Source organism: Carassius gibelio, chromosome B7 (assembly GCF_023724105.1).
Source record: "Carassius gibelio isolate Cgi1373 ecotype wild population from Czech Republic chromosome B7, carGib1.2-hapl.c, whole genome shotgun sequence".
In the NCBI taxonomy this organism is placed as follows: domain Eukaryota; kingdom Metazoa; phylum Chordata; class Actinopteri; order Cypriniformes; family Cyprinidae; genus Carassius; species Carassius gibelio.
Window position 1 is genome coordinate 23,605,308 of NC_068402.1, and position 24,987 is coordinate 23,630,294.

At 40.4% G+C, this 24,987-nt stretch overlaps 1 protein-coding gene across 6 annotated transcripts in view; it reads left to right on the forward strand.

Moving 5' to 3' along the window:
* Window positions 1–24,987, forward strand: part of znf536 (zinc finger protein 536) — a 178,305-nt gene that overhangs the window by 106,091 nt on the left and 47,227 nt on the right. For all 6 annotated transcript variants that reach the window (XM_052561460.1, XM_052561464.1, XM_052561462.1 and 3 more), the window contains 2 exons: window positions 13,619–13,777; window positions 21,037–22,746. In XM_052561460.1, the coding sequence (XP_052417420.1) occupies window positions 13,619–13,777; window positions 21,037–22,746 (1,869 nt within the window). The remainder of the gene's footprint in view (window positions 1–13,618; window positions 13,778–21,036; window positions 22,747–24,987) is intronic.

The window sequence follows — 24,987 nt, forward strand, 5'->3', positions numbered from 1 at the left end:
CACTAAACCTTGAGAGCGAATAGCATCGCCTTCTGAATTTCTCTATGAAGTATTATCCCTTTAAAAGCAGGACACACTTGGTGGGCTTTTTGGAGGAGCTTTGCAGAAACAGACGGTCTCCCACTGCAGAGTGGGTTGAGGTCCAGGGAGCACCCTGAGTTTTTTTTTTGCGTCGTAGCCCCATCTCTTTGGAAACCAGAAAGCAGCAGAGTGCCATCTTTCCCCCCTACAGAGCATCCAGAGAATCTCGCCACAATCTTCCCCTCAAACACTTTGTTTGTCTAACCCCTTCGGTGTCCCTGACAGAAATAGCCCACAGAGTCCTCATTCCTCCCGCCATAGGCACATATGTAATGTCTCTCGCTCTCAGTGTACTTTTTTCATGTATCTCATTCTGTTTATCTGGCCCAACACAACCTTTCCTGAAATTATCTCCTAATGATGAGTGAAAAAGGTACTGGTGTCGCATGCACAGCTCTTTTTGCAGTGCTGTGAATCCAGCACTTAGTCATGTTTCCTTTACAGGAGTAGTGGAAATTTTGTATGGTTGTAACATGGTCAGCTGTAAAATCGTACATGACCACTGACCAAATTCAACATTTCACTTGTTGTTGTAATTTGAGTTGTTTAGATCAGCGGTTCTCATTTTCAGTCCTTCGCCCTCCTGCTCTCCAAATTTTGAACGTTCTATTCAAACGTAAGTGCCCTGTGAAGGATATTCTGCTGTGATTCCAGTTTGAAGTGAACATATATGTTCCTTTCAAAGTGCATTGAAGTGTGCGAAACGTGAATTTAAATGTATTTATTTACAGAGGTATATGTCACACTTGTCCGTGTGTGAAGACGTTGTGCAGTGCAAATCAATGAATGAATGTTCCGAAGTGAGGTAAACTTCAACAGATTTCTCCTGCTGAGTAGGAGCAATGGACACTGTGTAGAGACCATGTCAATGGGAACACAGTTCATGCACGAAGCTCACTTCTAACAGGCTGATTTTCTGAATCATGAGTGTTAGCATAGAGAAACATACAAAATATGCAGAGCTGGGGGCACGAGGACTCTCCGGTTTAAGTTGATATATAACATACTCCAAAAGTGTCAACTAATTTTTTCAACTTTAATTTTTTTATAAATCATGCCATGTCAACTAAACTTAAACATTTAGCCATGGGGCAGGATGAACAGTACTTCTTGTTAATTATTAATTAAATTATTTATTCATTCATTCATTCATTCATATATTCATAGTTATAGGGATAGTTTGCCCAAAAACCTGTGTGGCAGTCTTTTTGGCTCCATTGTTTCATGAGCAAACTTTAAAATCCATGTTGCCTTTTTGTGCATAAGGTTTTTTTTAATAGTAGAATTATTATTATTATTATTATTATTATTATTTTCAGATTATTAAAATGTGCTTTCACTATAAAACGTAATGTTTTTTTTTTCTGAAATCAAAATGGTTCTTCTATAATATAGCTGCAACAAAATAAATACAAATTGTAATTACAGTATATAATGGTTTATACTTCTGTACAAATAAAGATTGTTATTTATTTATTTTATTAAACGATTACAAGGTTAAAAGAGAGTTCACCCAAAAACCTGTTTGACATTATTTATTGGCATTTATGGCTTCATGAGGAAACTTTAACGTCAATGTAACCATGCAAACAATAAAAATAAGCCATTATGTACAAGTTTTTCTTTTCTTTTATTTTTTAGAATGAACATGCAAAAACATTTGGCTGATGCCTCTTGCTTTCATTCTATGGACAAAAAAAAAAAGAATAAATAAAAATCCAAAATATATTATTTTGTGCTGCAATGCTGAAAATGTCATGCAGGTTTTCAAGACGTAAGGGTGAGTAAATAATCACAGCATTTTCGTTTTTGGGTGATCTATCCCCAAAAATATTCTGCAACCCGTCCATGAACATTGTTATTATCACGAAGGGTCAATGTTATATGGGCATCATTGTTACAGTGTTTGACCTGTCTGTGCTTTTCAATGGCCTCCTGATCTCCACCCACACTGCACGCTTGCCTTTTAGGGATACATCCGGTTCTGTCACGGAATTTGTGTGCAAACACAGCCCTTCCTCACCCTCCACCCACCCATTCCCCCTCACTTGTAAATTAAATCCACATAACAGAGATCGATGGCTGCCCCCTAATCGCGTTAGACGTATTGTTTTAAAATACCAGCGCTCAGCTGGTGAATCCTGGTGCTCTTCTGTTTGTCCCTGTTTAAGAGATCAGACCCCTTTAGCTCCCACCTTCCTCCCTCTCTCTCTCTCTCTCTTTTTCTCAACCCCTATTTCTCGACTCACCCTTTTCTCTCAATCTGTTTGTTTTCAAAGCCCAGGGAATTGGCCCAAATCCTAGGTATCACATATCTGACCATATTTCAAGCCGAAATTAAGCATGTTAAAACCCTTTTCCCTTTAAAGGTCAGACATTAGTGCTGGTAAAAATTGATCTGTGGGTTTTATGAATTTAGCCCCTGTGTTGGAGCCGCTTTTGTAATGGGAAGATTCAGTGGGGGAAGCTTAACACGGCATTGTTTTGCTTTGACAACGCAGCCACGAGAGCCTCTGCAGCTGTTCCCCCTGCTTACAATGGCAGATTAATTAACACAATCATGTGCTGCTGGCTTCAGCTCAACACGCAGGTCTGCTCTGGGACAGATAGGTAAATCCTATACATGCCTTTCCAGACAGAGCATATTCTTGATGGGCTTCGCTACTAGATATATATTTGCAATGTGACTGGTCAGCCTATCGAGACGAGAAATGGCGGAAAAGGAGGACTACAAACGAGAAGGAGAGGCCTCGGCTAATTGAACCAAAGCATTGCCGGGAAGTGTTGTCTGTTTCAGAGCGGCACTTCCTCTGCCCCCCTCCTCCCTCCACCCATGCACCCCCCCTCTCGAGCTGCCAGGGCCATTAGCTGGGTTTCCTAATTAAGATTCCGCCGGCCGATCCGTCTCTCTTTCTTAGTTAGTTCCCTGACATTTTAAACTGTCTATTATTCCACCCGGCTTTCAGGTGCAATGCTGTGTAAATGGCAAGTCAAAAAATTATGTATCTCTCATACAGTTATCCATCAAGGACTATTAGAGGGAGCGGTCCGGGCGCTTAAATCATTACCGAATGCTGTGATCTTTCCCGATTGATCTTATCGCTCACATCCACTGTCATTCTGTTACCACACTTCATCCGTCCATTTCTCCCCCTCCCCTTTCAGCACTCTCTCTCTCTGTGCACCACACCCGTGTTTGCTTTTCAACATGACCACAGAGTGTCGATATCTCAACCTTGCACCCACTTCTGTGTTGATATGATGATCACTTAACAGTCAAGAGCAAAGGATGATGGGAAATAAGGGCGTCATCAGAGGCAGCGACGGCAGCGGCCGGGGCAATTATGTTTCCTTCAGACCAAATGCTCTGCCATTAATGAAATCCCTTATCACCCTGGAGAGAAGCAGGATGCCGGGACAGGTGCGGGAGATGTACGTCGCTCATTTATCTTGTTTCCCGGAATGAAGGGGAGAAGCGCAATACACAGACGGGGAGGCAACAAGTCCGCGGCGAGTTTTAGCGCCGTAAATAATGTGCTTCTCGGTTACATATTTTAAACGTTGATTGGCAGCCCCGGTTAATTCTATTTCGAGGTGTGTAAATATAGGGCCTCATCAGAAAAGCCTTGGCACGCAAGCTTTCAATGTGTCTTTAGATTTGTGTGCGAAGACCTGCTTGTGAATGGGTGGGAGTGAGAGAGAGAGAGAGAGAGAGGGAGAGGGAGAGATGAGGGGATGTCAATCGAGTGTCTGACATCCCGCCGTGCCTGTGAGCTGTGGATAGCATTTGAAGCATTTGCTCCAACAACAAGGTGCCTGCCCTTTACCAAAGCGAGGAGATCCATGTTAGTGCCTTTGGAGCAGAGGTAGTCCAGGAGAGATGGGGGAAGGAGATGGGGTGGCTCTAATGACGCTAATGCTGTGTGAGATTCTGGCTCCTGTTAAAGGAAGCAATCTGATTGGAAACAGTTCTGGGAGTCTGGGAGGTTGGCCCTGGCTCGTTTCATTTAATGACCCATTTCCTCAGCTCGTGCCACAAGCAGTTAACAAAAGTCAAGGTGCCCAGAGGTTCCCCTGCTGGGGGAGCACGCCAGACCCCGGCTGAAGGTGGGGGCGGGGGTCTTTTTTGGAGGATTTTTGTCACTGTGCTAGGAAATATCCTTGCGTTTTTTTTATGTCAACCTGATGTACAATGATTTATGGAAAGGTTAACCTTGTAGTCAGCGCTTAAAACGCTTTCGTGCTAATAGCGGTAGCAGACCAGAGATGCGGTAGTGACTCCGGTGACCTTCTAGCACAGTCGTTGTGGCCCCAGGAGCGAGTCCTAATGGAGCTAGTCAACTCTGAAAGCCAAACTTGAGCTCACTCACACATATCAAGCTAATGATCAATTATTAATATTCACAATCTCTAGCCCCAATGTCCCCATATGGGTGTAGACGACAAGCAATTATGTCATGCTTCTCGCTGTTCGGACCAAGCTATGTGAAGCTATTTATAAATATATAAAAGATAGATCTTATTACGCTGAGTTATTGCCCTCTTATTTCAGATGTACAGATTCAGATTAATTTGTAATTAGTCTTGAGATTTTGAGCCTCTGTAGATAAAGGCTTCCAAAGTCTATGCTTCATTCCAGAAACACGGATCTAAAAAAAAAAAAAAAGAAAAAAAAAAAAGCCAATGCTGGTAGCTGGACTAAAATAGCATAAGCCTAAATGATTGTGTGCTCAGACAAATACAGACACGTATGTCTGAATGCCCTGGCAACAGTGAGCCTGCCAGTAAATGAGTTTTGAAATAAACAGTTATTGTTTAGTTGTAAACATCGAATCCTTGTAATGGAATCTAGGGTCGTGCTTAAGTGACAGCGTGTTGGTGGTATTGTACAAACACAGTCTTTTAAAGATGCGAGTGTGGATGAGAAAAAAGGAGAAGGGAAGAAAAAAAAAACTCAAGAATAGGGCAGCAAGGCATCTGAAGCCCTTCTCTCAGTAACATTGTGATTTAATTTTCAATATCCTGTCATGCAGCACTTTTCGTCGGGCTTAGGTTCACATTAATTTGCTCCAAATGTCAGATATCTTTCCTCAGATAAAACAGACAGAAATAAAGACATAAGGCTCCATCTTTTCGGTGGCCTGTGCAATCGGCAGAATATCTTTAGTCATATAAGAGGGGGAAGTCTATTAATAGTTGAGTCATCAGTGCAGCAGTGTTCTGAAATGGCAAATTGTTAGCTCCTCAATGGTGATTCTTGCTCTCTGTCAGTGACCTTCATAACAAATGAACATTTGGTCTGTGGAGGAGATAGGAGCAGGCTTTCTCACTGGCATGTGCGAGGGGTGACGCACTGTCAACTGGAAGGACTGGAGTTGTAGAAAGAGTCAACAGTGAAAGGATGACGAAGAAGAGAGAAAGAAATAAGGCGTAAATAAAAACGAGGCATGTGAAGATGTCAGAACTGTGTTAATGCTTTCTGGCTGTGTTAACATATGGCATGTTAAGTGTTTTTTGTTTGTTTGTTTTGTTTTGTGTTTTCAAATATCATATCTCTTTTTCAAAGTATTATTTTTAATAATAATAATAATAATAATAATAATAATAAAAAATATATATATATATTATTATTTAATAAATATCATTAAGGTTTTTCTTTCTTTCTTTCTTTCTTTCTTTCTTTCTTTCTTTCTTTCTTTCATGATTTCTTTCTTTCCCCTTTACATGTCTTGATTTGGCAGACAAAGTTTTTGAATTTAAATTTTAGCAGTGATGATGCATTTTCTTTTCTTATAGTAATAGATATAGATGATTATGCTTAATAGGAAAAATTATGCTTCTTTATAACTATTTTTTTTTTTCCAGAAATTATAAAAATGTGCTTGTTAGAAGATGTGTATTCAAGTGATGCAATTTATCTATTTATTTTGAAAAATTAGTAAAAAAAAGAGTAGCACAGAAATGACCCTGTTAATATCAGTCTTGCTCCACGGTCTGTGTTTCAATATTTCTCATCCTGCCTTGATGTTTGTAGATATTTTTTTTTTTGTTGTTGTTCTAAAATTATCAGAGTTCATTCAGACATCTCGCTCAGATTAATGTGGGTTAAATAAAAGATGTCCAGTGCTATTATTGATGGATGATGTAACCTTGCGTGGGAGGGACAGTTTTAAAGCTTCTCTGCCCAGCTCTCAGCATCTTGAAATGTATTCTGATGGAGTTGCTCAGTCATGAGACTCTCCTGTGTTTAGGGCGGCATGATAAATCTTTTTATTTCATTTTCCAAGACGCTGGACAAGTGCATATAAGAGTAAAACCGGGGATGTCCTTGACCGCACAATTTATAGTCCATGTGGCGGAGGCGAAAAAGCCACGTTTTACAGTTCCTGTCAAGACGCAGGTTTTTGGTTAAAGTGATACGTGAGGATAGGAAGTACTGTTAATGTTGTCCTGCGTGTAATTCATCATCTTCACATTATAGTGTCAGTCTTTGTGGATGTCTAGTTCGGTGATGTTCTTATTGACCAGACCATCCATATGGTAATTTCCTTAATATCTTCAAGTACATCAGTATTGTTTTAATTCTCATTAATGAAAGCGATGGAGGAATGGCTTTTCAAAGCGCATGGCTTTAGAGGGATGCTAATGGATTTAGAAGGTGCTGTAAAGGGATGTGTAAGTCAGCTTTATGATTGCCTGGTGTACTTGTTGTTGATTTGGTCGGGTGGAAAAATGAATAGGAAATCAATGTCAGGCGAGGAGGGTTTTTTTCCACCCTGAAAGAGTTTTAAAGGTACAGTGCCATGCTTAAGTAATGCATGAAATGTTGTTTAGCTCCACAACACTTTCTTTCTTTCTTTCTTTCTTTCTTTTCTGTTAAAAGTAAGTTAAAAAGGCATTTGAAATAGTAACTACTAGACCCCCCAATTTTTTTCTTGTGTGGAACACAGAAGATATTTAAAATTAAAAATGTCTCAGTCTTACCCATACAATGAAAGTCAGCGGGGTCCAAAACACTTGAGATTTTTTTAAACTTCAAAATATCATCTTTTCATGTGAGGGTGAGCAAAAGACAACAGCATTTACATTTTGGGATGAACTATCATTTTAAGACAACATTGTACAGTTTTTGCATCATACTGTCTGAATTCTCACGGTTTAACCACCATAGAGAATGCAGTAGCCCTGAACAGACAACATGCACCCAGGCTTCACTAATGACAAACTTGCCCATTTTACAGAAAAAAAAGTGGGCGTCCAATGAATATTTACCACGATTAAGAGCAGCCAGCCTTCCTGAAGTGGGGCTTGTAATAAGATGGCCACCCTCAGGGCACTTGCAAGCTCACTGTGGCTTCTGATCATGGCAGAACTTCTCCTCTCATGCGTCAGGCCAGCAGTGGTCACGGCGGTTCCTCTCCGATCCTCTGCATGCTGTGATCACCTTGCAGAATAATAAAGTTAGTGAGACCTCACTGCCTCCTCAGCAGCCCGGGTTTCGCTTTCTTTTCATTGCATATTTATTAATTTATTTATCTTAATTGTCTTTTCTTTCGTTCTTTTTTTCCTCATATTTTTTATTTTTTTTAATTTGCTGCTCTTTGAAGCCTGAAAGCAACTCGAGAGGAGCAAACAAAGATGGGCGCGTGCCAGGCGGAAACTTATGGCACCATTCCTGTTCCCTCAGCTCGACAGAGGCATAGCCTTTAAAGAGGGAGAGGCGCACCTTCTGTCACTGATGGTGGGAGGGAAAAGAGAGAGAGAGATAGAAAGGGAGGGAGGGAGAGGGTTTCTCCAGTCAAGAGTGCTGTCAATGTGGCTCATTTGCACAATTCTGCCACTTTCACCTCCCTGACCTCCCGAGACTCTACCGTGTTGTTGTGTTGCTGCATGAGGCTCGCTGTTTGTGAAGGGCACGTCTTCAAGAACCCGAGACGCACTCATCGGATTTCAGTTGTGACGGAACCGCGCGTGACTTGGCCGAGATCCTAGATTCATGTCGAATTTCTTGTGCTTTATGTCGCCCATTAAACTATTGAACTATTGATGTTATTGGTGGAGGGGATTTAGTCGAGCACGAGAAAGATTTCTAACTTCTTACAGTCGGAGGGAGAATACTTAAAGCTTAATTTCACCTGACCCTTCCGCCAGCAGGCATAACAAATGTGCTCTAAAAACGAGAAAGAGAGAGAGAAATGCAGCGTTCTGTTCACAAAGCAGAAAAAGGACAATCTTTCCTCCTCCTCTTGTAATCCTACTTTCACTCAGGCTGCCGCTAATAAATATAAATGTTTGTGATTAGCATCACGGCGGCACAGGTGCATGTTTGTTGCGAGGAGAGGCATGTTCATTAATTTTCAGCGATGAAAAGTGCACTGCGCCATAAACACAGAGTCCAAAAACGCATGGGCTGATAAATGAACGCACAGATTGTTAATGTGCCATTGTATGGCTGAGCCTCCACAAGCTTTAAAAAAAACACTGGGCCCTCTTGCCAAATCAGTGCTAGCTGGAGGTAATGTGCTAGCGGCCCCTTTTTTCATGGTCCAGATTACAGAGAATGGAGCTTTAAAACTGCATGTTGTGTGCCTGAGTGTGTGTGATTATACTTACACATAGGATATAGTAAGGATTATATAGACAACAACATAGCTTCCCCCCACACTCGCCTTCACATCTGATCTTTCACTGCCATGTGGGCAGTAATTAGTTTTTTGTGTGTGTGTTTTTTAGACTGATATTTACTGTGGAGTTTGGCTCTTCACTGTGTGGATGGATGGTTAGATGGATAACTTGTTATCTGTTTTGGCATTTGCTACCAAGCAGAACTACATTTAGTAGGTTGTAAATGTAATATTACCATACATATATAGTTATTGTAAATATATGTTTACATTTGTATAGATAAAAATGCACAGAGATAAAGAGAATTACAACATTTTCAAGCTGTTTAGCATCATTTATGGGGTACACAAAAACATTTCCAGAATGAACTGATTTAAAAAAAAAAAAAAAAACGACAGTGCTCAGAGCGAGAAAATGCTGCTTTCCTGCAGCCCAAGAAAAAAAAAACTGAATCTGTTGAAAATGGGTTGTTTTTCAGTCACAGCAAAAATGTTTTATTAGGGGACCGCCGAACACCTGCCTTAAAATGTCGTTTCAACATCTCCCGAATGCCATTTTGCTTAATTGACTTGGAAATGGCCCAAATGTATTGCTGAATGCAGTCTAATTAATATTAATAATAAATGCCATTATTAACATCAAAGAACATCTGGTGCCCCTGTTTACCCACATGCCTTATATGTAGCACATTTTGCGGCTGTTTCATCTCACAAACAGAAAGGGGGTAAACACTTTTTGAATTTAGTGCTTATTTATTTATTTATTTAAATTCTAGTTTGCCTCCATGAATTTATTACCTCATTGTCACGCAGGTCAGCGATAGGGCTTGCTCTCAGGTCCAGTGAATCTTACAAACGTATGGACAGTGCTTTTGTTTTTTTTTCTTTTCCCGTCTGTATTCATGGGCAGGACTTGCGGTGGTACCACAGAGGGTTCAGGGTCCCTGGTGTACTCCTAAAAAAATAAATAAATAAATAAGTGCTTGTGCGAGCATCTGTGCCAAGGGGCTGTATTAGGAGTTTTAGCCACCATAAATCAGCAGGCTAAATAACTTTAATCTAAAATTTCATTAAGTAGTCCTTGTCAGGTAGTAAAAGGAGGGGATAATGCAGTGGTGTTTAATGATAATTGGTGTTTGGTTAATAAATTCTGCGAGTTCCGATTACTTTCTAGCAGTCGGCGGAATGCTAGCCTCAGCAGTGTAACTAAACCTCAAATTGATTAACTCGCCTGAACCAGACTGTTCACAAAGATGGCACCGGTCCAAATCAAAAAAGAGAGAGTGCAGTGTGCGCATCAGCCGGATGGTGTTGTGTTGCTCCAGCGTAAGGAAATCAGCTCCCCCCGGGCGCATTTTTAAAAGCCTAATGCCTTTCAAATGATGTCATCACATTTTACCTTCTCTTTCTCTCTCTCTCTGCTTTTTACTATCTAAATCCAAATGTTTCTCTCACATTTTCCTCGGGTGCTACAGAGGAAGGAAGGTCAATGACTGACTGTGGCACGTGACACATTATTCTAATGGATAGGGGAGACATCTTGTGTTTTTACGATTGCGTCTTTTCTCTCTTTTTTTTCCATCTGAAAGTGATATGCGAGTAATCAGAACCACAGACTGATTTAAAGTGGAAGTGTGATTGTGAGAGATCCATTAAGGGTGTGTGTGTGTGTGTGTTGTGGGGGGGGGGGGGGGGGTTGTCATAGTGGGCCTTTGTTGTTGTTTCTTTTTTATTAGTGGGAACAGGGTGTGGTCCATCTGCAGAGATTGTACACACACACACACACACACACACACACACACACACATGCATTTAATGTCATTGATGCAAACAAATTTTCCTTTACCTTCCTTTTATAGACACACACACACAGCAACTTAGCAGCTTCTATAACTGTGTGTGCATGTCAAAGAGACCGAGCAGACAGCAGGGTGAGCGACACACCTCCTCCCAGATGGCTTTTCCCAGTGGCCTCCTGTCCGCTTCCAGTCTATTGTTCTGGCAGGTTCTAGAACTGCGGTCCAGTAAATCGCCTTAAACACCTCACTTTACACGTATGTGTCATTAACCGCCATGGTTTATTGCAACAAACTCAATGGACAATGAGATATGGATATTGATATGTCGTGTCAGGCGCTTGAAGATGCTCTTTTATTATTGGTTAGGGCAGCAAAAACCTCATAAGCGAATCCAGTGGTCGATGAAATATTTATGGAGATGGAGATGATTGATAGCAGCGTAGTTTCAATAAGCAAGTTAATCATAAATTACAGATGTAACTTCATTATCCCCATGTCTAATTAGTCAGACTGTAAACATCTATAAAAGAACACTGTAGCATTTCATAATGCTTTGCTGCATTGTCTAGGCCCTGGACTAAAGAGTTATTGTTTTCAGGCTTAACAGGATAATATATGAAGGCCGTGGCTCGCTCGTGACAATCGTTTTAATGCCGTGTCTCTTACAGATTTTTCTTTTGCATAAAAAAAGGGCTGAGAAATGGAAAATCAATATGCAGAAAATAGTTATAGGTGGCGGGTTATCGAGAATCTCTCTGTTCCAGACACCCTGGGCCGAGAGATGATGCGTAATATATGGGGTGACCTTCAAATGTCATAAATGTGTTGTGCAATAAACTGTCAATATTTGTGGTTATTTGGTGCAGGATGACTTTTACAGTAATTGGAACAGCCGTATTAAAAGCTGGGGAGCAGTCAGCTGATTAAAGACGGCCCTGCTGGCCTGTGTGTTTGCGTGTCTGTGTGTGTGTGTGTGGAGAGAGAGAGAAACTGAGAGAGAGATGAAAGAACAGTATTACCTGTAAAGGCTTTGTATGCTCATGTATCCGTCGGTCTGATGTTCTAGTATGTAAGTAAGAATGAGAGCTGCATGACTGATGGTTTACGTTAAAATCTGGATCTAAAGGAACGTTTAATATTGTGTGAGTAATGACTGGCACTCAAATGCCACATTCACACTTACATATACAATATACGGTGTGTGTGTGTGTGTATGTGTGGTGGGGGGGGGGGGTGGCAATAACGTCCTCCCTTTTCACTAAAAGCCTGTAAAATTTGCCAGTAGGACTAATATTTGTAAGTGTCTGGGTACCATGCTAAAGTGGGTCAGTGTTTGTGTTTGTTTCGTTGTGAGTATATGTTTGGGTCAGAAAATGGGGGCACACATCACAATGTAACGCGTGTAGGCAAAACGGAGGCAGCAAATTGCAGGAATGTGATCAGTCACAAGAGAGAAGGAGATGCTGACTTCACTCTTTCTTTTTTAACTTCTCAAATCTCATTTGATTCTTAAAAGAGGGTAGATAAATGAGGAGAAAAAAAAAAGCGCGGAAAGAAAGAAAGATTGCTCGTACAAAAGCTTTTGATTGAGGCAAATGGTTGCTAAAGTGGGTTGCGCCATTCAGACGACGTCTCTCCCTACACACACACCATATCATGTGTAGGCACAGAAATAAGAACGCATTTACAAACGCTTTTTTTTTTTTGGACTGTGGCTGGTGGTCACACGCTCACAGACCGGCTTGAGCTGAAGTTAAGGCACAAAGCCAATGGCTGTTATAGGGTAAATGTGTTATTAGGGTCAGAATATGTGCATATGGAACATTCCTTTCCCCCTTTTATTATACAACACAGTTTTTGATTTTTAACAGAAGCATTTTTCCTCCTAACTTTTACAGAGGAATTTATGAAGAGTTAAATTGCCCAGCTGAACACCACAGCTCATCTATCCATCCATCCATCCATCCATCCATCCATCCATCTGTATACATATATGATTAAAATACCTGACCTGGTCCTATATTTTGGTTTTAACAGCAAATATTGGTTGCACTTTATTTTACAGTATGTGTACTAACATGTACTTATGGTGTACTTACAGTGTATTTATCTAAGAAAGTTCTGGTAATACAAGGTAACTACATGGGGTAGGGTTAGGTTTAGGGGTAGGTTCAGGGTTAGTACCTAGTTATTACATAGTTATTGTAATTACTATAATAAGTACATAGTATGTACATTAGGAACAGGACTGTAAAATAATTACACAATCACAAACACACACAATGTATAAGTACAATGTCTGTACACAGTAAGTGCATTACACCAAATGATTTGTTTAAACGTAAGTTCATAGTAGTTAAGGCCACTTAATACTAAGTGGGACCGAATAGGGTAATAGAATAAAGTAACATGTGGTTGGCAACTGTAACTTCTCAAAGATCCTGACTTGGTCTTGTATCACATGAACTTCTCTGTAGTGTCAAACGCTTCACACAATATGAGATCCCCCTGTAACTCACCATGGTGTAACACTGCTGACATCTCACATATAAGCATAGTGACTAATTATCTCCAAGTGTGGACTTGTTGACACTCTTAGACGTTATTGGTGTGACAATTGCTCAATCAGAGCGGCCCTTCGTTATCACCGTTTTCCATCAAGCTCCCTGCCGACGTCACCTGTCAAAACCAGGGTGCAGCGGTGAAACGAAGACCCTGTTGCTGACATGGCTGTTTTCTCATTTTTTCCCCTCCCTGTATTGTTCATTTCAACACAATCTGCCATATGCTTCCCACTACAGATGATGAGAGGCTGGATAAAACGTTGGGACGTGAGTGTACTTGGGTGGGGGTCGGGGTGATATCTCTAAAGAAAGCTTCTGAACTGTCAGCGTTCTGTCAGGTTGCGGGGGGTGGGGTGGGGGAAAGTGGTGCTTATGAACTCATTGATGTGTTTGACTTTGTGTGGCGTTAGCAGATTTGGGTGGCAAAAGCTGAAAGAATGGAGAACAACAGAAGAAACAAGACGGGAGAATCCTCTCTGGCGTGCGGCCGGCTTGAAGTGAAACAGAACAGTCTGTGAATTATGTGTCTCTCTGGTTCTCTGTTTCTTAGATGTCGGGGAAGAGATGGCGAAACCTGTGAGTGCTGTCCAGCCCCCCACCACTCAGCACCGGGAACGGAGTGTGGGTTCAAGCATGAAGGACTGCCCCTACTGTGGCAAATCTTTCCGCACATCCCACCATCTGAAGGTCCATCTAAGAATACATACAGGTGAGTGAGAAGTCCAAGAAGCACATTTTAGGCATGTGCATTTATTTGCCACACACACACACACACACACACACACACACACACACATATATATATATATATTGATGTATGTGTCAAATAAACCTAATTACAGTTTTTCCTGGCGTTAATGATGCACATTTTCACAGTCCACGTTAGTGGAATTTAAAAACTCTGAGCCTATAAATGAACTTCAGGTATGTGAGGCAGGACGCCCCGGCCCAGCAGAGTAATGATGTGAGCAGTGCTGGTCCAGTGGCTGTCAGGAGACCCTGCTGTTCCACCCAAGAGCAAGGCTGAGGCTCACTAGCAGGCACAGCTGGCCTAGTTAACATGCAGGATAACCAGGATAAGCACTCAGAGGTCACCTTAGATTCAGCACACTGCTGTCTCTGTTTTTGTATGTGAGTGTGTAAACAATGACAGCATTTTATTATGCTAATAATAATAAGTAACAATAATAATAATAATAATAATAATAATATCTATCTATCTATCTATCTATCTATCTATCTATCTATCTATCTATCTATCTATCTATCTATCTATCTATCTATCTATCTATCTATCTATCTTATCTATCTTTTGCACCCTAAGATTCCAGATTTTCAAAAAGTTGTATTTAGGCCAAATATTAAAAAAACACAAAAAAATACATCAATTGAAAGCTTATTCATTATATATATTACAAATGTATACTGGTTTTGTGGTCCTGGGTCATATATACATATATATACAGTACTGTGCAAAAGTCTACTAGTATTTTCAACAAAATAAAATGGTTTTAAGTCAGTTGTTTCTATATTTTGCTGTAGTGTGTCAGTTGTAAATATCAGTTTACATTTCCAGACATTATTTTTGCCATTAATTGTAATAATCAAGTAAGATTTATGTTTGAAAACAGCCAGTGCTCCACACAGAGATCTGATCTCTTCATCATCAGTCTGTCTGGAATGACTTGAAGAAACAGATGAAACTGAGACAGACTCAATCCAGAAGAAATGTGGCAACGTCTCCAAGACACTTCAAGAAACCTGCAAAGCTGCCTGAAAAAGCAATGCACAAATGCACCTAGGACAAAAGCTTTTTGTAATGCTCATTGTGATCACACAAAATGTTAATTCAATTTAGTTATGTTAATAGAAGTAAATTAATAAAATCTATTTATGGCATTTTTGACGGCATCTTCACTTTACAGCATTTTTACACAAGTGCCTAAAACTTTGACAAAACTGTAGCTTTGCAGGTTTCTTGAAGCGTTTTGGAGACATTGGATTATCCACTGGACTATTACTGGAAACTGAGTAAAAAGTTAAAAAGAACAGTATTTATTGAAAATATAAATATTTTCCAACAATATGAATATTTGCTATCACTTCATATTCGTTTAACATATTCCCTTGCTGAATAAAAGGTTTACTTTCTTTCTTTCAAAAAAAAGAAAGAAAGAAAGAATAAAAATGTACAGACCCCAAACTTCTAAACTGTAGTCTATATTGTTAGAAAAGATGTATATTTAAAAAAATATATATTTATATATTTACATTTTTAACTTTTTATTCACCAAAGAATCCTGAAAAAAGGTATCACAGGCTCCAAAAATATATTAATCAGCACAGCAGTTTCCAGCACTGATAATAAATCAGCTTATTAGAATGATTTCTGAAGGATCATGTGACACTGAAGACTGGAGAAATGATGCTGAAAATTCATCTTTGCATCACATGAATACATTAAATTGTAATGTATATTAAAATAGAAAAAATATATTTTACATTGTAATAATAATTTTACATTATTATTTTTTCCCCTGTATTTTTGATAAAATAAATGTAGCATTGATGAGCATAAGAAACTCCTTTTAAAAACATAAAAAAAAATATTTCTGATCCCAAACTTTTAAACAGTAGTGTATTTTGAAAATGTTTACGTATATTTACAGTTATTAATATACTTTATATTACATATAAATATATTTAATATATAAACAACATAGTTTTACGAAATATATACATGCATGTATATATACATACTGTATTATGTAAACAAAAACTTATTTTGGATGCGATTAATCAAGTTGTTTGACAGCACTACTATGTATAATATTATTCAGTAATTTAATAGAGTATAGTAATCTATATATATATATATATATATATATATATATATATATATATATATATATATATATATATATATATATTAAACTGAATTATACATCATACATATATATATATATATATATGAAACTGAATTGTAAGCCATTTTAAGTCTTCTGTTAAGAATGATAATTATATCTAAATACATTGGGCTAGACCGATGAAAGTTATTTTTTTTATGGGTCAGATCAGAAATACCTGCACATGTTCACAGTGAAGCTTCAGTCATAAAAAGGACAGACGTAAAAATAGAAAGAAGAGATAAAGAGGGTAAGACAGAGGAAAGAAGGAAACAGCTTTCTATATTCAGCAAATAATAAGGCCAGTCCCGCTTCTTTCCTTAACTGTAAATGGAAATCACTCGCAGCTCAGGGAATCAATGGTTGTTATTTTTTGGTATGTGCATACAAGGAAGAGCGGAGACCACCCAGATGGTATTTGTCCCACTTAATAGGAAGCACATAGCTGTGCTATTCTGGAGCATTAAGGTTGATTATAAGGCATGCTTAACAATGGAGCTGATGTGTAACTCTCTCAGCCTGCAGTATTTTCATCTTCCGTTGTACCAGAAGCACATGAAATACTATTACTTTTCAATACAGTACTCATATGAAGTCTGCGGAACGCTGTCATCTGCATTTGTTATTATCTAATATGGACTGGGAGGCAATTGGAAAGAGTGATTTTCCTTGAAATGACTTAAGTAGGGAATATGATTACATTTTTTTTTTCTTTATGAAAAATATATTTTAATTTAAAATCTTATGCAGCATATAGCTAGATAATATAACACATACGAGAGTGTCAAACGTACATTTGAACCGAGAGGTTAAGGCTTTAGACAGGCTGGTTATATCCTCCTAGCAGGAGAGCAGTGGATGGAGTGGGGAAATATGTTTCTAGCTGAGGGAGGTTGAGTTATGCCTGCTCGGAGCAGGGGGTAAGGGTCCCCAGTAGGGCCGTATTTCAGCCGAGAGGAAACAGAGGCCCTCGTCCCAAGCCTCCGTTAACTCACTCACTCACTCCGCTTGCCGGGATGACCCACGTGTGTGCGGTGTGGCCCGAGCGCATTTACACGCGGATGCTTCGCTTTCTGTCGATGCAGCAATTTACACTGGCCCTGATGTACTTGCAAGATGTGTGACTCTTTGCTGATCGGTTATAGGTTTGTCATAAAGATTCCCGGCTGACAGAAATCGGAGATACGGCGCAGCTCTCGGTCTGGCTCTGCTCGAATAATTTACAGGAACAACGGGCCCTTCCAATCAGGCTGAAACTATGCCGTTGACATTAAACAAATATCCTGCCCTGATTTAAAGCAATCAGACATGCGGATGACACAAAGCGGGCCTCAATCCCGATGCCGTTATCCCATCACAATGGCGTTGCTTACTGAGGAGGCCAGGGCATTGTGCGACACAATGTTAGATTAATGACTCTCTAACATCGGCTTGAAAGGAATGAAGTGAATTTAAATTTCTCCAAAAGTTAAAGAGCTAATGTTACAGTATTAATTTCCTCTCCAACAGTGAGCGGGAAAATATCCATTAGTGAAATTAAGCACAGTTTTCTAGGTAGCTAACATTGTGCAGTGTATAGTGTGGGGCCACAGCTAATGAACACTGCAGTGGGTGATATTTCATTATACAAATTAATGCTCACATTTTAATGGGAAAGTCACATAATGAATCTAGGCTTCAGTGACAGCAATTAGAGACACAGATTGTCCCCTTCTGGACAAGGCAGTATTTAGCAGTAAGCAGCTGTAGATAAAAAATAAAAAGGTCCTTGCTCCTGACAATGGCTACGCATAACTTGAGGCTATAGAGGAACCAACACACCAGACGAATCACCTTTGTTTGAAGAGAGACAGAGGACAGGCAGGCATCGGCCGTGTGAGTTCACCTTGGTGATTGGGAGCCATTACGCATCTTGAGCGAGACTTGGACCGGACCTGGCAGGAGATCTGGCTCACACGGCTGGATGGAGGTTTATGGTTGTATCAAGCAACATTTTGAAGGTTTACTTTGAAGAGGGAGAAAGAGCCATTAAACTCAGGTCTGTGGTCAGTTGCTACTGTTCCAAACCGTAAGCATTGTAAATTACAAAGGTCACTCAGCAGACTCCCAGTAGAAAATTGGACTGTGCTGCCTGGTGCGCGGTTTGTAGTTTTGTTTCGTTCGTATTTGTTTTGTTTTGTTTTTGTTCTCTCTGGTAATGCTTATTTGCTTACTACATGGTGGGTTAGTTCTCTAAAAGTAAGATGAATGGAAGGATTGAAGTAATGGGCCATACAGTAAAGGGTAATTTCAAATGTAAATAGAACTTGTGGGTACTACGTGTAGGGCTTGAGAACTCGAACACCTTGACATTCTTGTTTCTACATTTGGCATAGATAAAGCATAGCTTAAGGAAGAAAAAAAAAACAAAAAAACATTTATTTTTCCAGCGCAGTCAATCTCTCTTTCTATCCCCCTGTGGAATGCAGGCTGTCTTTTCACCATTCTGTAAAGCCATATGGAAATTCATCTTAAAGTATGTCATATCTATTAACTATTTTAATTGCCCTTCTGTAAAGGCTGTGGGTGTTTATTCTGAACTGTTACTATGGAGTCATGACAAATCACACAAATCCATATGAAATCAGTTTGCGCTGGACTTCTTCAAGTGTTGAGACTGAAAGCGTTCTGTTAGAAGTGAACTTGCGAAATGATAATGGATATGTACTACTCACAGTGAGAGGCCTCTGTAATTTATATAAAGCCTGTCACACTATACCAGATGGCAATTTGATATGTATTTTTTTTCCCTTCCTTTTTTATTAACACAGTCCATCAGCCATAAGAGTGAGCATTGGAAACTTTTTTGGGAGTTTTGCACTCTCATTTCAAAAGATGAAAAATAATAATCTCTTTACCTCTCTGCCTTGGCGATCCATTTTGTTTCCCTGAGGTTGTGTTGTTTGTGTGGATATCAATTAAAAGTGGATTAACGGGTACATAATGACCTTTAGCAGTAAATTGTGTGTAATGTTGCAAGGCAGGATACAGTATATTCCCCAGATGCCACACGTGCCCCTGACGTATGATGGAACAGATGTCTTACTGAGCCCAAATGGTGCACAAAGAACATGCCACATGCACAGAGACTTACACAGGCACTCGAACACACACTCACATAAACATACAAGCAGCAAACAAAAAATATGCATACATAAATAATTATTTATATATGCATAATAATCGATTGGCCTGAATTCGAATTTCAGCATTTTATAATTTATCAGCATAATATTTGTCCTAAAATGATTTTTAAAGTAAAAATAAAATGAAATGTCATTAGTATTTTCCTAAGCAGACGCAAAAGATGGGGTGGAGAAAAGCAGATCACTCTAATTGTACTCTAATTTTGGGTACAGAATATCATTCCTTCCAGTTAAAGGAACTGAAAATGATCATTTGCATCAAGGACGTTTCCTTATTGAATCACACCAAGCCTCTGTTATCCTGCTCAGAGGATAAGCACTTATTGGGTTAAAAGCTCATCTTGCATGACGTCTTTTGAATATGCGTTTCATACACTCTTGTATAAAAGAACAAAAGACCCTTTTCTTTTTTTCTTCTTCACCCTCTCCTGCCCTTGCCACTATATGTCCCTCTTTCTATTTGTTCCTTATCAATATAGTATTGAGTTTATATTTGCGATCCTTTATTTAGGAAGCTGTGCAGTGGGTCTGCAGATCTTCCATTCTTTTCTGGAATGGCGCCCTCCAAATAATGATAAATTACTTGAGCACTATGCCATTTGCTAATTATATCCATGATTTACTACAGAGCCAGACTTAAATCATTCAATTCAGTCTTGCGTAACAATGCAACATTTTTTCTGGGTTAAAAAATGTTTTCCATGTGTATAATCTAAGCGTTTATAGCCACGCACACACACACATCGACAAACATGCTTTTATTTTCATTTTCCCATATCTCTCGAAACTCCCTCTCTCACTGTCTTTTTTTTTTTCACCTCGCGCGTCATCATTTAATTCCTGAAACATTGTGGGGTCTCAAAAATCAAGCCTTGCATTTAGTTTATTGCTTATTGATCTTATAAATCTAGCTTTCATTCCAAGCCTATTCTAATTGTTGTCAGAAAGTATTTTATATCGATATTGATCGGATCATGCAAATGCAATTTAGACTCTTTCTCTTGTTAAAAGCTACTCCCTTTTTTCTTTTAACAAGAATTATTTTACATTTGCATGTGTTTCTAAACTGCCTGCATGCCTTCTTTTACAGTACATTTCATGCTGGTTAGCATTTTGTAATCCACAGTGTGAGGCTGCCTTATGAGGAATGTTCATGTGCACCACATATGGTGTGTTTATATCATTTAGACTATCTTCACTCTCAAATGAGGCCCTTTTATTGGGTGCATTTTGGACTGAGGGGTCACAGTTGTCCTCCAGGGGGAATAAAGAGCTTCTGTGGGACTTGATTTATCCTCACAGTGATAAACTGCAAATAGAGAATGTCCACAGAACAGCTCCACCACCAAGGTAGCGGCTTGACAGCAGACAAGGCCAGGAGGGAGGCAGAAAGTGAGGGAGCGAAAGACAGCAGCAACCAGCAGCACCACAAGCCTGCAGTTCCCCATGTGAACAGAGATAACATCCAGACAGTTTTGTTGTCAGTTGAAAATATGATCTCTGTAGTGGACTGAAGGCACCATATGGTGATATGTTTTTTATGGCGCTGACGTGAGTGATGGCTCACTCCTAGGATCTGGATTGAGCTGGATCGACCCGTATTGAAACTCCTCCCTCCTCTCAAAAAGGCTGATGGACTGTTTACTAAGTGATAAATGTGGTCGAATGCTGCAGAATGTGAGATTTAAAGAGACTTGACGTAATCCCTGACATGATTCCTGTCAAATATTTACATGTTGTTTTTCTTTTACCTCTTCTTCTGACAGGTGGAACAAGCCCAGGGTTCCCGCTGAGCTTGTTGACACCTTTATTATTACTGCTGTACTGACATCAGTTCCTGTCTGTCTTTGTTTCTTCCTATCACTCTTTCACTGTAGGTGAAAAGCCCTACAGGTGCCCTCATTGTGACTATGCAGGCACTCAATCAGCTTCTCTGAAGTACCACCTGGAGCGCCACCACCGTGAGCGACAGAATGGAAGTGGCCCCTCAGCCAACCACCCTCCATCTTCTGAACACAAGGATGACCACACCAAGAACAGCAATAGCAGTGGGGTCTTTGCTCGACCCGATGTCCTTCGCGGGGTCTTCAAAGGGGTGATGCCCTCTGGTCTTGACTTCAGAGGGGGTCAAATGCTCCCACACCAGTGGGTATCACCAGGAATGCTCTCACCCAGAGACAGAGACCGTGAGAGGGAACGTGATCGCCATGGCCCGGGGTCAGAGCCCACCTCGGAGAGCATGAAGTGTCCTGAGGGTCCAGCCTCTGCAGGGGACAGTCCAGCCAGCTTCTCCGACCTGGGCCGAGCTTACCAGAGTATGGTTGGAAACGGCGTCAACTTCCAGGGCTCCCTGCAGGCTTTCATGGACAGCTTTGTCCTCAACTCCATGAAGAAAGAAAAAGAGATGAGAGAGAGTCAGCTGCATGGCCAGCACTTTAGCCAGGAGAGTGCCGAGGCCAAGAACAAAAGAGCCAGTGAGGCCAACCAGGAAGAGAATCCCACCAGTGACGTCAAGCCAGCTGAGGGTGGCCGCTCCCAGTATGAGCCTCTAGATTTGTCCGTTAGACCTGAAGCAGGGTCTCTCCCTGGAGCCTCCATGACCATCCAGGACAATGTCGCCTGGCATGGCTGCCTCTTCTGCTCCTTCACAACTGCCTCTGTGGAACTGATGGCCCTCCACCTGCAAGCCAACCACCTGGGTAAAGGCAAGTGTGGCCCAGGAAAAGATGCTAAGGAGCACCTCCTCGGGGAGCCTTCCCATGCAGGAAAAGCTACTGGCTTGGCTCCACCACCACCAGGCCTTCTTCATCACCATGAGGGAGCCCCGTCCAGGGACAGAGAGACTGAGTCTGGGGAACTGAAGGGACAAGCAGGCTGGTCCAACCATCTGGAGCAGCCCCCGCATGGAGCCTCCATGGGCACATTCTCCAGTGACTTCTACAAGCCCTTTGGTCCTGTGTATGATGGCTCTGCTAGAGGGCCTGTTGGATTCCTGGACCAGCAGCAGATTCAGCCCAGTGATATGGGTGGTCAGGGCCCCCTGGACGATCTATCTGACAAGGCATCCTGCAGCGAAATAGAGGCATCTGAAGAACATGGCGGCCAGTCTGAAGAAGATGAAGTAAGTCGTGACAAATCACTGACTAACCCCACTGCTACAGAGAGGCATATGGGTTCTGATGATGAAGAGGAGGCAGAGGAAGAAGAAGAGATGGAGATGGGTGATGCTGAGGAGGAGGACCGTGGATCCATGCAAATGCTTCCTGAATCTCCATTGTCAGGGAAGGACATCCAAAGATGCAAGCTGACTATGGGCCCCCAAAGCTCTGGCCTTTCTCCTCCTCAGCCTCAAACCCCTGAGAAGCAGTGGCACCAGCAGCAGACAGGCATTGGTCTTCTCTCCCCAAGCGGTGGTCTTCCTGGCTTGGTGAAGCCTGATCAAGCCCACCTGGAGCATCAGATGAACATGCTATCTGTGCTGCGGGCATACAGTTCAGAGAACCTCGCAGCGTTCAATGGAGGCCTTGGTGGCAGCTCCAATGGAGGAAGCAGTGGCAACAGCAGCTTGAAAAGAAATGACCCCTCTGGTGAGTATGACAACATAAAGCCCTGTTTTAGTGTCATACATCAATGAACAGTGACTTTAAAAATGGCTTAATTTTATATATACACACTCTCTGACAAGTAAACACATGGTATACACTGCATTATGAGCAACACATTATCACTACAGCATCTTCTATTTCTTATTTGTGAAGCAATTACACATTGAGACATTTGTTCAATGCTCCCCTCTTTGTCAGAGCTGCACCAATACACAAACTCTCTAAAGGGGCAAGATTTGCTTTTGAGTGATTTCAATCTTATTTTGGGCAAGTTTAGAGACCATCAGGATGACAAAGTAACATATTAATCTTTATTATATTGTCATTTTACAAGAGCTCCAGTCCCACCCTCTCTCTTTCCCTCCTCTTTCTGGGAATAAGGGTATCTGCTTTGGAACAGACCAGGAGCTGATGGTCCCTATGTCATCTCTAGCTCACAGAAACTTAACTATCTTAGCTTTCATAAAGGCCTCTCCCAAAAGCCCATTACTTTATAAGAGCCCGGGATCTATGGCCTTGTGAAAAATGATCTGTCAGCTTTCATGATTCTGCTAAGGTTACTGGTGCTCCTTGAGACTACTGTGTTTCACACTGCCCTTTCTGAAAATTTGGTGATAAAAAGGAAAAGAGAGTAACTGTGAATGAAAAAAGAGAGTAAATCTCTAAGAACTGAATTTGTAGTTTGGTTTGGGCAGCTGTAGTAGAAAGTGAGTGGGTACCACAGCCTTTAGATGTCCTTTTTAAGGCAATTTCTCACAGCTGAGATAAAAGCAATAAAGGTAATGAAACGTATGTATCCTTCATCTTCCTTTTGTTCTTAATATATTATTCATTAAGGAGACAACTAATTTTCAATTCTGGAGTTGAGACCGGCGTTCTTAGCTTGGTGCTTTACATTGGTGTTATTACTTGTACTCGGCAAACATAGAGGAGCAAGGCAGACATAATTTTTTTTTGCTCCCAGTAAAACAATCTTACTGCAAATAGGTGTAGGATTAAACAGAGGGTTTAAACTGGCACTGCAAGTATTTTTAAAAGACATGTTTTATTGAGCTGCTTCATTCTCACAGATCTTAATACTTATTGTACCTTTAACTTAAACTATTCAATCCAGTTAGGTAATGTTGTGTATTGTGCTAATCACTAATTTATCAACCGTGATTTGGATGAAAAAAAGTCTGTATAGGTGTCAGTTAGTTATTTTAGTAGTATTTATTTTATGTTAAGTAGTTATTTCAATATAAGCTGTCTATAGGTAGGCTACTACATCTGGTATTTTTTGTCTAATTACCAACTAACACTCACCATCAGCTGAACTAGTCGACAGTGTGAGTCAGTTATCTGGAGAAAGAAAAAAGGCTAAATATCTAGTCATAACCTTGGAAAAACATAAAAAGTCAAAAAGATGAACAATATTTGTGCAGCTGTGTTAAAGAATTGAGCATCTTTCCACCATGACGGTTTGAAGTTACAATAGAAAGGAATGCATTAGTCCGTTTTCCACCATCTTCCATACAAGAGAGACTATAGATCCAATAGAGAGACAAGTGAAGTCTCAAGACTGCCATGTGTTTCACTTTCCCCCTTCAAAACGGTTTACATTAACAATTAATGGTGCTTTTGACCTTTCAATTATGGAAAATATGTCTGTCATGGAGGAACCTGTTGCATTTTTAATATTTAGAGGAGGTCATTCACTTGGCTGAAAATGAATGCTAGTTTTTTGTCATCGTAGTGAATGTATCGTATTGTAATATCCTTCTTTAATCAAAGGCATTTGAAAAGTGCCCTTGTGACGTCTTCCTCTCCTGCTGCTGTGAAGAGGGACTGACCTTTAGAGATAAGGCTTTGTCTACAGAACAAAAGTTTTTTTGTTTGGCATTTTTAAAGCATGACTCCATCAGTTTGTCGCTGGTGGATGCTGATGTATACGCTGTGACAGTGTGTGGGCATGTTTGAGTAATACATACAGTTAAACCATTGAATGACCACAAGAAGAACTCAACAGACAGTTTATTCTTTCTTTTCTGAAGGGAATGTGTTAGTATTACCGCTGAACCTGTTCTACATACTTTCTGTGCATGTGTGTGTTTGTGAAAGAGAGATATTGACACCCGAGGAAGATACTCTGCTAAACTAGAATATGCATGTATCCTTGAAAAATATAAGAAAAAAAAAACAAGCAAATATTTATTTATAATAAAAATATATATTTATTATAGA